General features: G+C 44.5%; 1 protein-coding gene across 1 annotated transcript in view; it reads right to left on the bottom strand.

Annotated features, from left to right (window-relative positions):
- Positions 1-1,135: 1,135 nt before the first annotated feature.
- The window catches only part of LOC142803021 (uncharacterized), a 45,425-nt gene continuing 33,139 nt past the window's right edge, over positions 1,136-13,421 (bottom strand). The window contains exons 5-6 of the mRNA XM_075888120.1: positions 3,695-4,739; positions 1,136-1,353 (exon numbers count right to left, since the gene is read on the bottom strand). Coding sequence (XP_075744235.1) covers positions 1,136-1,353; positions 3,695-4,739 — 1,263 coding nt within the window. The remainder of the gene's footprint in view (positions 1,354-3,694; positions 4,740-13,421) is intronic.

The raw sequence follows: 13,421 nt of genomic DNA, 5'->3' as shown, positions 1-13,421 counted from the left end.
GTAAAACACTGAACGACATAGAACACTCTGTGCGTGTGAGAGATTCTTCGCTGATCTCCAAGTGTCGCGGACTGACAAGGCCGCTTTTGACTAGCCAAGCGCATTCAAGCTTTTATTTCGATAATATATACACATCGGCTCAGTTCTGACAGAAGAGTGCTGAGATAACCATGTCAACGCAGTGTTGTGATACATTCTATACAAAAAAAGTATTTCACTACTGAAATATACACATTTTGCAAATATATCTGATACAGCAACTCAAAAGTATCTCTGAGATACTGCTGCATCACGATACTCTCGAGCCCTGTACTAGAAATCTTGCGAAGGGTACAAACGACTACCCAAGTCATTCAGTGTAGTCAGACGGCAACAGTTTTTTTTGTGTTACAAGCGATCTTACAATCTGGTGAAAAAAATACCTTCTTCCGTCGATGTTTGCCAATGAAACTCGGCGTTTTTCTACTCACACCACCGAAAACACCACGCACAACCTGCCTCCCCTCCGGAGATGGAAACTCTGCAAGCCAGCGTAGACAAAAAAAGCACATGCCAGGAAAAAAAACACCTTTCCAAGAAATCACACTGCGCCATTTTCTAGGTGTGTTGCAACGAGAGCAAAGCTGGTGGACCACAAATTTCGGTACTTAGACAATTGTCTGAACTCTTTTCCGTGTGTGTTTATGTCTCAACTTGTCGCAGTTGACGATAAACACAAGTGTCAGTGTTCACAAAACACGAGCTTAAGTGTGCTCTACATATGATTTAAGTAGTTCTGAATATGTTTGCAAGCTGAAACAGCGAAGCCAGCAGAAGAATGTGGGGCATAGGTAAATATAGCTCCCTTCTGAGAAGCCAGGACATCGTCTTGCTTGGGCTCTCGGATAGGCAGTATACTCTTGTCTAGATGATGTGGATTTCTAGCAAAGATAGTCATAATTAGGTGTACACTATCGTGATGCTAGGCGCTTTAGCACAGTGTTAACACCGCGCTAAAGAATCAACTTGTCAGTCCTGCAATGTGCGTATTGATCAGTAGATAGGCGTGAAACGTCCATCTTTGCAGCGCTACCGCAGATTAAGTTGCTCGCTCACTCGAAGCATGCCCAGCATCTCCACATTTGTGCATAAGCTCCTACAAGGATGTGCATTGGTCCTCTTTTATCACCGCAGGCTGGGGTTCCGAGATGGTCTTCAATGTGCTTTGTTGAACAGCTTCATTTGTTTTTCCATTCCAGGTGGAAGAGCGACCAGTGATCCAGAGTCCCACGTTGAATAGGGACGAGGTCAGCAATATCCCGGCCATGAGTTGGAAAAGGCCGTCGTAAGAGCCCAGTCCATCGCGAAAAACACCTGAAATATGTAAAAAAAACAACTGACCCAACGATGCTAAAATAAAAAAAGCATGGCTGATTCCATCGTTATAAGAATCAGTATAACACGAAAGTGAAAAAGGCCTCCACAGAAGTAGTGCTTATTGTTGAGTGACTATGAGAGTTTGTACAGTGTTTAATGGTGTTTTGCAGCTATTGCACCATTTGACAACGATGCAGTGACGTGTGGCCTAGTGCCACAACATCGTGACGACTAACGACCATGGCAGTGATTTAATCATCGTGGTAGATGAAGTTTTTAACCCATACCTGGACACAGCAGAGCATGACTCACAGCAGATACGGTTTGAACACTTGTACTCGATACGCATTTTTTCAAAACGTCATCAATTAAGAAGAGAAACGGCTTGCTGTGCGCTCTTGAATAATAGCGTAAGGCAGAGGCCGCTGCGCCACACGGCACACGAGTCACCTCCACACAGAAACGGATGCTGTGTCGCTCATAAGTGACGTCATGCACTTTTTTGGTTGGGCGCTTCGTTTGAATGATTCAAATCGGACATGACTTTCCCGAGTCGGCATGCGACGACGCGACTTTCAATGTGCCTCTTCACTGACTTCCCACCAGCCGCACTTGCTGTAATTGCACTTCTGGCAGTCCTGTCTACAGTCCCTTTGATATTGGATGTTTGATGATCTTCGCAGGAGTGATATATTTATTGTGATAAGCTGTTTTGCGAATTATTAGTCTTCATTACGCAGGGGGACTCGCTGAATTCTAATGCAGCTGGCTGCATCGGTTTGCCCGGCCCACTCGTCAAGATTGTTGATTTGCACGGTTTGTCAGAGTTGTGATGACAAAGACGCACTGCAGCGCAGCTGCGCCGGATATGCAACAGCAAAACTTTTTAAGTTGCTATGCGTGCTAACGCCACCTTACGAGGTAAAGTGCAGGACGCTTCAAAATATTGGCGTGCCACCGTAATGCTCTAGGCCATCAGCACTTGATAAACGATGACCACGGGAAACTGCCTACTGCATTAGCCCACCTATCTACGAAACCGTGCCGAACAATTTGTCTGCTTAGCTGAATAACATGCACAGGCTTCTTAAAAACTCTTTGCAGCCACACTGGGGTTTCATGTGCGTCCGGACATTAACACGTGAACTGTGCAAAAAGAAACATTCATTCGACAGTCGACCGTGACCTTTGCGACAATCGAAATGAGGTGTTCGGCAGCAAGGACACTTTTACCTTCGACAAGACCATATTTTGACATTGTAATCTAAAAAAAATGTAGTGCGTCCAAAAGCAATAACGCGAGCTTCATACTGGGAAACATTATGGTGCACACACCCAGATGAAGCTCCAGCCTCCAACCTCCAGGATCAACTGTGAGCCATCCTGGAAGACTTTGAGGCAGCGAGGAGACAAGGTCTCCGGTCATCTTCGAGGATTGCGTGGGCCCAGGCCATGAACGGGCCGGTGTTTTCAATAAAGCTCTTGACACCACCAAACATCGCAGCTAGCATATTTGCCACTGTTACCTTGCGCCGCCACAGCGCCCCGCGGAGCGCTCTAGATTTAAAATGCTTGCGATATGTATTTTAATAATAGATACTGGTTATCTGAGTCGTCAAACACTTGTTCAGTAACATTTTTGTAGGGTGAACACAATCATCATCATCATCTTCACATCATCATAATCATTATTATTATTATTATTATTATTATTATTATCATCAGCCTGACTATGTTTACAGCAGGACAAAGCCTTCTCCAATGTTCCTCCTGTCAACTAGGCCCTGTGCTTGCTGCTGCGTCCTTTTAAGGTACACGAAAATCTGGGCACACAGCGTCGAGCATTTTGCCTGAATTGGAAAGCGTTTACCTCGGGTGGGATTCGACCCCTTGACCCTCGGGTCAGCAGTTTAGCCCCATAGCCACTTTACCACAGTAGCATGTCATCTTCAGCATCAATATTTATGACATGTTATGTTTAAATTTGTAGGACTAGCGATAGGTGCCTATTGCATAACTACACAGTGCGCTGGACTTGTATACTTGAGACACCGTATGACGAATGTAGCGCGAATAATTGCTATTTGATGCCACACGTTTGGGAAACGTTTATATTTGCAACAAGATGTCAGTACCAGTACAGAGCTAGAGCAGTGCAGGATGTTCTGCTCGATTGTTTTGGGCAAGAATGTGAAGCTAAGTAATGTACTCGCAACAACATATGAAATGCAAATCAAATTTTGTGTAGGTTTTCGGTGGGAACTTCTACGACTTCGAAATTAAGCCAAACACATAGAAAATTTCTTTCTTCGAATGAAGTATAACCCTCCATACTTACCCACAACTGGCGGCCGAGCGAAGCCTCCCAATGCAGCTATGAATGCCAGGACGCCGTACGCCATCGGAAGGTGCTTAGTCCCTAGTTCCTTGGAGAGAGTTTCCGACGTTCCAACGATGATGTAGCCACCGGGGAGTCCCAAAAGGGCTGATAAAGCCAAGAACATTAGCCTTCCTGAGATGCATGACATAAGCGCCGAAATGACTGCAAGCATAGCGTAGCTCAGAGTAAGCAAGCACGCGGCCGACGTGACTCCGTAATCGGTCAAGAAAGGTACAAAGAGCCTTCCTACAGTGTCCATAGCTGACAAGATAGTCAGGGCGAGCACAGATTCACTGGCAGGCACCCCGATGTCTTCGCCAAGATCGAACATGACGGTGAGAAACGAGTCCACAAAGAAGGCACATGTGAAGAAGCTAAAGGTGTGGAAGTACATCCGTGGCGCGCAGAGCACTTCTTTCAGGCTGCTCAGTGCCGAGGATGGCGCTTCGGTTGTCATCGTCATCGGCTTCACACTTGTAACCTCGTTTTTTTCGGGAACAGACAAGCCGATCACACTTATTGCTGTTCCTCTGCGCGAGAACATGCCCCCCTCGTTCAGCGATGATCTTTTGAACGCAATCATTGAGCCTGCCACGCTCATCATAGTTCCTCTTCTCTCCATTGCATCGCGTCTTGCTGAAACTCTTGGTGCAATAGAAGAGGAACGTCGACTCGACGCCATAACGCTTCCAGTGATCGTACTCTGCTTGGATACGATTGAAGGCCGTTGCTCGGGCACTGATTGCAATGCTCTGCTGGACAACCGGCGATCGGTGTTGACGCTGGACGTAGTTCCTTTCCAAGCGACCCCTGTATCTCGAACTCGACTCGGGATGACAATTGCATCCCGCTTCATTCCGTTGTGGTTCGTGATGTTCGTCACGGTTGACCACCGCCTCCCGTTCCCTGAGCTAGCGCTTGCTCTCACGTTGAATTGATGGAGAGGGTTATCGTTGTTTCCATTGGCCATCAAAGAGATGGGCTGAGTGCCACCATTCACAGCCTGCGAATGTCAGAAGGTACGTGTTACTACTGTGCTACCCTTCAAAGTGGTTCAGAACAGTGAGTGAGATTAGAGAACAGAAAACTGTCGAATAATTTGGATGACTCTCCCTCGTGAAAACTGTCTGCAGTTCGTTTGAAATTGTCCTTCAAGTCTCTACTACATTGGCAACAATAACGAGATATGAATCGGAAGCTAGCTGGTGTTCTCTACACGAAACAAGAGATGACCGACCAGTGAGTAATGTGCGGTCTTCGGCCTAAAAAATCTATCTATCTATCTATCTATCTATCTATCTATCTATCTATCTATCTATCTATCTATCTATCTATCTATCTATCTATCTATCTATCTATCTATCTATCTATCTATCTATCTATCTATCTATCTATCTATCTATCTATCTATCTATCTATCTATCTATCTATCTATCTATCTATCTATCTATCTATCTATCTATCTATCTATCTATCTATCTATCTATCTATCTATCTATCTATCTATCTATCTAGCTATCTATCTGTCTATCTATCTATCTATCTATCTATCTATCTATCTATCTATCTATCTATCTATCTATCTATCTATCTATCTATCTATCTATCTATCTATCTATCTATCTATGTGTGCGTGCTCTCGTGACCCCCTCCTTAACTTGGTGCAGACCAAAATGGGGATGAGACGGTTAGAGGGAGTTAATTTCCTACTCCTCAGCTAGCTTCTACACAAGCTAAGAAGGGAAGGTGTTAAAGGTTCGGAATGGAGAGTCTGGGTCTCCCTCGGTGACTGGAGTGCTCGGTTGCAGCTTGAAGGAAGAGCAGTAGTCTAGTGAAGAGACGCTTTGGTGCAGCACTCAGGTTTCTGCCCGGGTCCAAGCCCGAACCTCCGCTCTCTTTTTTACATCCAAAGACCCTCTTTTCAACCCTCACTCGAACAAAGGGTTTTACGGAAGCCAATCCTATGTGGGGGCTCGCATCGCCACAACCGATCGCAGAAACACTTTCATAACAGACACTGCATTGGTAAAAACATCTATCGAAAACAACACACACACGAGCGGATAGGTTGAATGCGCAACGCGAGTTGTGCACACTCTCTTTCTCATATATATATATATATAGAATATGTATATATATATATATTTTATTTTTGAGCTCCTTTTCTCGAGGCGGGTGCGGTTTCCTCCAAGGGAGTGTGAGGGCGCTGCAGCCTAACTTCGCGCCAAGTTACCGGCTACTTCCCGTTGGCTTCACAGCGGATGGAGTTTCGTGCGCACCATGCCGGTGTTCAGTCGGACTTTTTTTCCGTGTGTATGTCTCGTCGCAAGGCAAGCTTACATGGTCTTCTGAAGACAATTCGACGCGTAAAGTCACGAAGACATTCACTACGTAAGCAACTCTCCGATTGTTGACATCACGGGCATGATCTAAGCGTTGACCACGTGTGCACGCATCGAGCACGTGTGTACGTCTCCCGAGGGTCATTCTACTGTTGCTGCTATCTCGCGCGCCATAGCTCGGACCCTCTGGACAGCATAACAATGTGTTTTGTGACCGGGCGCACCAGCTGCTAGAGGAAAAGCCCCTAAAAACACCACTTCTCCCCGCCGTCCGACCCACGTGGTTAATGCAGAAGTGGGAAAGATCCATGGGAAAGTATGGTAAAGACGCGCAAGGTGGACGAAGTTTACTTTCAAGAAAGTGACATCCTGAAGACATATAGGCATATCATAAATGGAGAAGTCTAAACCGACCAAGGTGCATTGGCATCGAGGAGTGTTGGAGTTCCTTGATTATTTCCGAATTTCTCAGTGTAATTTTAATGAAGCCGCAAATAAACGGTACCTGTACAACAGCTAACTGCTGCTGCCTTGCGATATGCCAGAATAATGCTGGCAAGAGGTCCCCGCTTCTTCGGAGGACTCTAGTTGTTCTGAGCGATTGAAAAAAAAAGTATGCTTCAACTTCTCGGCAACTACAGTTTGGCGGTCCTTGAGGAGGCAGAAAACCCTCTGGTAATAATGTTCTATAGTGCAGAATTCACAGAAGACATCTACAGGCGCAGCGAAAGAAGAAAATGTGCCGCTAAGATATATTCAATACAAGGACTGTGTGGGCATGACTGGGGCTAACAGATGTATGCATGTCTTGTGTCATTTTAGCGGTTACAATGAAAAAAAAACAAATGACAAAAACAACTATGGATAATCTGTAGATTGCTACCAGCGAATCGAAGAAACGCTTGATCTGTGCCACCACCACTCAAACACAGAAAAAACTTGAAATACGCCGGCTGAATAAAAATAAAGAAGACCGCATCTCCAGCAACTCTCACTGATCTAGTTGAAGATTTACCTGAAGTTCAGAAAGTATCCCTCCATAGTAAATTAATCATGCAACAATTAAAACGACCGAATGGGTCTAGGTACAAAACAGATTGTCTTATGTTTTGTTTGCCTTTCACAAGCCCAAATCGTTACAGGAATTCAGCTATGCGCTTGTTTAAAATTGAAATTCGAATGCTCGTGACTAGTGCGTGAGAGTGACAAGTGTTTTTGTGACAATACACTGATGTTTACCTATTTTCACAAATTTTGCATATTTAAATGGTCCTAAGGATTATCCACTCAGAAACTCATAAATCTGAATTCTTCAGAAGAAGAAAGCGCACTAGTTTATACACCAGCTGAACAGAGAAATAGCGTCGTTTCAGTGAGATTTTAAATGTGGCTAATACTTTACAGCAATAGCTCGGTTTCAACTTCCTTTAGAGTATGGCTCGCCGAGGTGCTTTTTGCTGCGTAAGTTAGTGTGCACAGTGTGGAAGGTCCTTATTCTGAGACTCGCGAAAGTAGCTTCTAAACAACTAATCTCGAACCAGATGAGTCACAGCTTCTGCCGCGGCTTCGGTGAGACGTTACCAATACAACTGAGCTCTAAATTTTGTTTCTACTACCTGGAAAAACAAGAAGTTACAGGGCGGCAAAACGACCCTTTAACCGACAAATGCTTGTCTAGCACCACGCTACGTGAGCAATTATTCTCACCAAGGACCTGGAAAGACGCCGCGCACGCATCTAGGCACTACGTTATACTCCTCGTGCTAAACCAAGAAGTTGCGGTGTTGTGTGAACACTGCTCACCGGCTGCACCGCGCCTAGCTGTAGCAGACAAACCTCGTTTGCTTGGCGCAAAGTTGGCCTGCAGCACCGCGAGGGCGGGAACTGCATCCCCGAAGACGAAGCGGAGATCTGGTTCGAGCAGCACTGTTAAATGGCAAATGTTTCGTGCATAGTGGTATTGAATTGAGAAATTGTAAGGCAATGAATACGGTAGCCTGTTCCTCGTAGTCAGCGTGTGTGTGGCAGTGAAGAATTGTTAGCGGCAAACCTGGTGAGATTAGTGTTTATGAATTAAAACTTTTGCAAAAAATTGGCTGTTACGAAACCGTTAAGTCACACAAATACAAGGATCTCAGTTTATATTTGAGTAAATTACACATTGTTAGTACACTATGTTGCTGAGAAAGTGGAGACACGCTGATGAATGGGGTACTGATGGTTAGTATGCGAATGGCTTGAGTTTGGAGACGTTGAAGCGGCGGGAGGATATCAGATGAATTATTACCCCTCTATTATCGGTTGCCACCTACAAATACCTGGGCGTTCAGATTTCAGATAACCTTTCGTGGCACTCGCACATTGAATATATTAGCAATAATGTGAACCGCATGCTCGGCTTCCTTCGACGAAATTTCTCTTGAGCTCTCACTTCATTAAAACTGCAGCTTTACAAAACCCTTGTACGGCCAAAGATTGAATATGCCTCTTCTGTATGGAATCCACTTTCTGCCAATCTTGTCTCCACGCTTGAAGCTATCCAAAATCGGGCCGCTCGTTTCATTCTCTCTGATTATTCCCGGTCATCCAGTGTTACTAACATGAAACAAGTAGTACAACTACATGATCTTGCAACCCGTCGTATGATATCCCGCCTATGTGTTTTCCATAAAATATTTTACACCAATCAGACCTTAAAACAATCCCTTTTTTCAGTTCCATCATACGTGTCATCCCGCATTGATCATCCGTTCAAAGTTGGTGTGCCAAACTCCCGAACAAACCTCTACCTGAACTCGTTTGTCCCAACGACCATTGTGCAGTGGAATCCCCTCCCAGCCTCCATCATCTCCATCAGCGACGCTGCGCACTTCAGGTCCACTGTCAGCAATCACTTTTTGTAACCACCCCGCTGTTGTCTTTTCTCTTGATTGTTTAATATTGTACCCCTCCTCTCTGTAACGCCATACGGCATTGAGAGTAAATAAATAAAATGAAATGAAATGAATAAGTGTTCGCCCACGACGTAATGCACTACGTTATATGACATTGAATAAAGGCGTAGTGTAGTTTAAACAAAGTGTGCAAGTTGAAGAATGGTCATGCTGCAATTAATGTACTGGTAGCATGAGCAATCCTGTGTTTTATAAGTAAAATGTGATGATGGTACCTGAGATGAGCATCCATGACTACTCTCATGTGATCAATATGTGACGTTTATTGGCGCAAGGGTCCTTTGATGACCAAGTTGCGCCAGTACATATTATTCTCGCAAGCACAAGCGCTACATATCAGTTTACCGCTTCTGGTGATGGTAATACTCATGTTGTGGTTGGCATCGTTGCTCAACTAATAACTGCTTATACAGAGTATATGGCTCTGTTTGACACTGGTTCGCAATTATAAACATTCATACTTAACTTTAGCGTCAATTTGTAGCGTTTTTCTGAGTCAAATATGCACAAAGTAAATGATATTAGAAGAGCTTGCTCGAAGGTGCACCAGGAGTTTTTTGGCGAGACTATCTCAGTAGAAAGATTTATCACAGTAGAATGTGTACAGGAAGGATGTGAACAGTACATCGAAGGAGGCGTTCACGGACGCGTTCCGCGCCCGGCATTGCACAGTGTTAGCCACGTCCATCGGCACGTTAACCACCTGCCTGTTCATGTCATAGTGGCCGCTGCCATGAGTCAAATGCCTAACGCTCATAAATGGCTGACGTGGAGGTACCAGGCGTTCTTCAGCGGAGTTGAAAGCAGGTGGGAAAGGTGGCCTGGAAAATTATCGGTACCCGCGCGTAACACTCATCGTGGGAACTTGTCACGTGCTGCCGTGCATACGAAGCGATGACAAAGAAGTGGGCGAAGTCGCGAGGATGCGAGCGCGCGGGCCATTGCAAACCAACGCCTTGCATGAAGTCTTCATTAGCCTTCATATGTGCGCTGGGCGGAGCTTTCATGTACGCACCTGGCTGCCTCTTCCGGGGCGCACATGAAGGTTTCCCAACTGGATGGATGCTGTGAGCGTCCCCTTTATAACGGGGCGGTGAAATTTGTGCCCTAGGCTAGCAAGAAAAAAACGAAAAGAAATCTTTGTTTTTTCGTTGGCCTATTGCCTTATCTACTTTTGAAAAATCCATCTTAATATAGCAAAAAAGTATAAATTTGTGTTCCATCTCACTGTCTCTTCAGACAGAATGACCAAAGTTTCTCACTATTTCTGTCAATTATCTGTACTTTTCTCAAATCGTCTCTTACTTGCTTCTATCGCGAACGTATCCAGCTTTCCATGTTTGTCCCGGAAACCCAAAGCCTCATGTAGGCTTGTACCAATACCCATACTTGGGTGTACATCGTCGCAATCATTCAGAACATGTTCTATAGTTTCGTTAACTCCCTCAATGCATGTACATTCTTCTTCTCTATTGAATCTCACTTAAGACTACGCGTTATAAGGCAGCCTGACCTCGCTTGTAACAGTAAACCGCTTGCCTTTGAAATTTGATAAAATCTCTCCCTTTCTATTTTGTTTTTGACCTTTGGGTAGTTACAGAAAGCCGACTTCTTTTCCATCTTTGCCATCCAATAAATCGTCTCCGCCTCAAGGACTTTTTGCTTAATGCTTCTTGTTGCCGTGTCACCCACTCTGCCAGCCGTATATGTACTGGTCAGGCTCCTAGTTCATTTCTATTCTTTGTGTCCTTGCTCGTCCAATACAAATACCTGACTAAGTTCCCTGAACATCTACTCTTCTTCATTGTTCTAATCCTGTCTTCAAATCTGATTTTTCTCCGAGCTTCCTTTACTTCAAAGCCTGTCCATCCCACATCTGCCTTTACAGCCTCATTCGTCGTCTTCCCACGAGCACCCAACGCAAGATGTCCCACAGTCCTTTGATTTACATCCATTCCTGATTTCACCTCTCACTTCATGCACACCCCTGAGCTCTCGCATGTGAGCCCTGGAACCATTGCGCGTTTCCCCTGACCTCGAAGCAATTTGTACCTATTATATTTCCATAAGACTCTGTGCTCCATTATTGCAGAATTCCTCTTTCCCTTTGCTGCCGATGTTTTTCCTGTACCTACATAGATATATCTCCCTCATTTACCCATACTCCGATGTACCTAACTCGCTTACTCTCGGTATTTCTTGCCCCTGTATTAAGGCCTCATGGTCTTTGTGATTATTGATTACAATCAATCCCCATTTTGTTGTACTTAATTTTATTCCTAGAGCCTTGACTTCCCTTCCACATATATCTTACCTTAGACTCTATATAGTCTTGACTGTCCGCAAAGAGGAGAATATCATCTGCATAAATTAGACCTGGAGGCTTCCGCTCAGCCATTGCGCCAGCCTGTTTGTGCGACAGAATAAACCAAATGTTGCTACCTTCCAACGCTTTTCCAATCCTCACCATGTACAGCATAAATAACGGGGACGAAGGACACCCCTGTCTCAGCCCCTTGTTAATTTCAACGCTGTCATTTCTACTTATTCCTTCATATTGTGTGCAAAATGTACTTTCTCGGTATATTTTCCTCAAAAGCTGTATACAGTAGTCACCTATGCCACTTCCTTTATTGTGTCCCACAACATTTCCTAACTAACATTGTGATGTGCCCCAGTAATGTCCAGATAAGTTACATTTAAGGGCATGTTTCCTACATGAATATTTCTATACGATGGATGGATGAATGAATGGATGGATGGGTGGATGGATGGATGGATGGATGGATATGGCTGTACCCTTTAGATCTGGCGGTGGCTAGCGCCACCAAGCCGTAATACTTAATGAACAAAAACTAGATTTTTTTTCCCTAAATAGTGAGGTTGAAGATTTGTACTTTGCAGCGAAGGGTTCGATTTTCACTCGTGCCTTGACTTTAGCCACCAATCAGATAACCTCCTTCTAGTTAATTCTACCCGCTTAAAGTCTATTTTGCCCTCACTGTCCCTAAATCCCAGGGCTTTGAAAAACTCTGCGCCATCAACCTGAACTACAGGGTGAAGCATTTTACAGAACATTATCAAGTGTTCGGCACTTTCTTCTTCCTCTCCACACGCACTGCATACCGTGTCTACCCCTTCGTATTTGGCCCGATATGTCTTTGTTCGCAATACTCCCGTCCTGGCCTCAAACAGTAGAGAACTACCCCAAGTATTATCATAGATCTTTTCCTCGGCTATTTCCTGCTTGAAAGTTCGATAGATCTCTAGTGAGGACTTCTTAATCATGCCCATTCTCCACATGTCAGTCTCCGTTTCCTTCGCCTTTTTCTTAACCGATAATTCTTTTTGGTTTGGCCCCCTGCTGTTTTCCAAGTATTTACCAGTCAATTTCCTGGTTCGCTTCCGCAATTTCGTATCGACATTCTTCATGTACAAGCAGCTGAATAACTTCCTAGCCCAACGCTTCTCCCCCATTTCTCTCAATCGCTTCTCAAATTTTATCTTGCTGCTAGCTTTCCTGCCCTCAAATGATGTCCATCCCATATCATCTTGTACTCCCTGATTTAGTGTATTCCCGTGAGCTGCTTAGGCGACCCTACCTAATACACGTCGCTTAACTTCTAATCTTGCTTGAACTTCTGATCTCATGCACAAGACCGCATTGCCGAACGTCATCCCAGAAACCATGACCCCTTTCCATATTCGTCTCACAACATCATACCTATTGTAATTCCTCAGTGCCCTATTTTTCATCACTGCTGCATTCCTGTTACCTTTAGTCGTCACGTATATTTCGTGTTCCCTTAGGTACTCGGTCCCATTGCTTATCCGTACGCCCAGTTATTTGTATTTATCGGTTATCTCTAGCGTGACCTCCTGTATTCTAAGATCACTACCTTCGTTATCATTTAAAATCATGACTGCTGATTTTTCCTTACTGAATCTGAAATCTAACCTATCTCCCTCATTACCGCAGATGTCCATCATTCTCTGCAAATCTTCCTTGTTGTTGGTCATTAGCACTATATCATCTGCGTACATTATTGCTGGTAGCGCCTGATCAATGAGTTTTCCTTGTTTGACTAAAGAGAGGTTGAAGTCCAGTCCACTTCTCTCTAATTTGGCCTGTAATCCTTGTAGGTACATCATGAATAATAAGGGTGACAGGGGACACCCCTGCCTAAAGCCCCCGTTTTACCCCTGCGGGCTTGGATACCTGTTTTTCCCACGTTATAACTACCTTGTTACCTTTATAGACGTCCTTTAAAAGATTAGTGACTACATGTTTCACGCCTAGTGCGTTCAGTATTCCCCACAATTTCTCTTGAACCACGCTATCGTACGCTCCCTTGATATCCAAAAATACTAGCCACAGGGGCCTGTGTT

The sequence above is a fragment of the Rhipicephalus microplus genome, chromosome 3 (genome assembly GCF_043290135.1).
Source record: "Rhipicephalus microplus isolate Deutch F79 chromosome 3, USDA_Rmic, whole genome shotgun sequence".
NCBI lineage: Eukaryota > Metazoa > Arthropoda > Arachnida > Ixodida > Ixodidae > Rhipicephalus > Rhipicephalus microplus.
The sequence above is the reverse complement of the archived record's forward strand: the minus strand, read 5'-3'. Positions and strand labels throughout refer to the sequence as shown.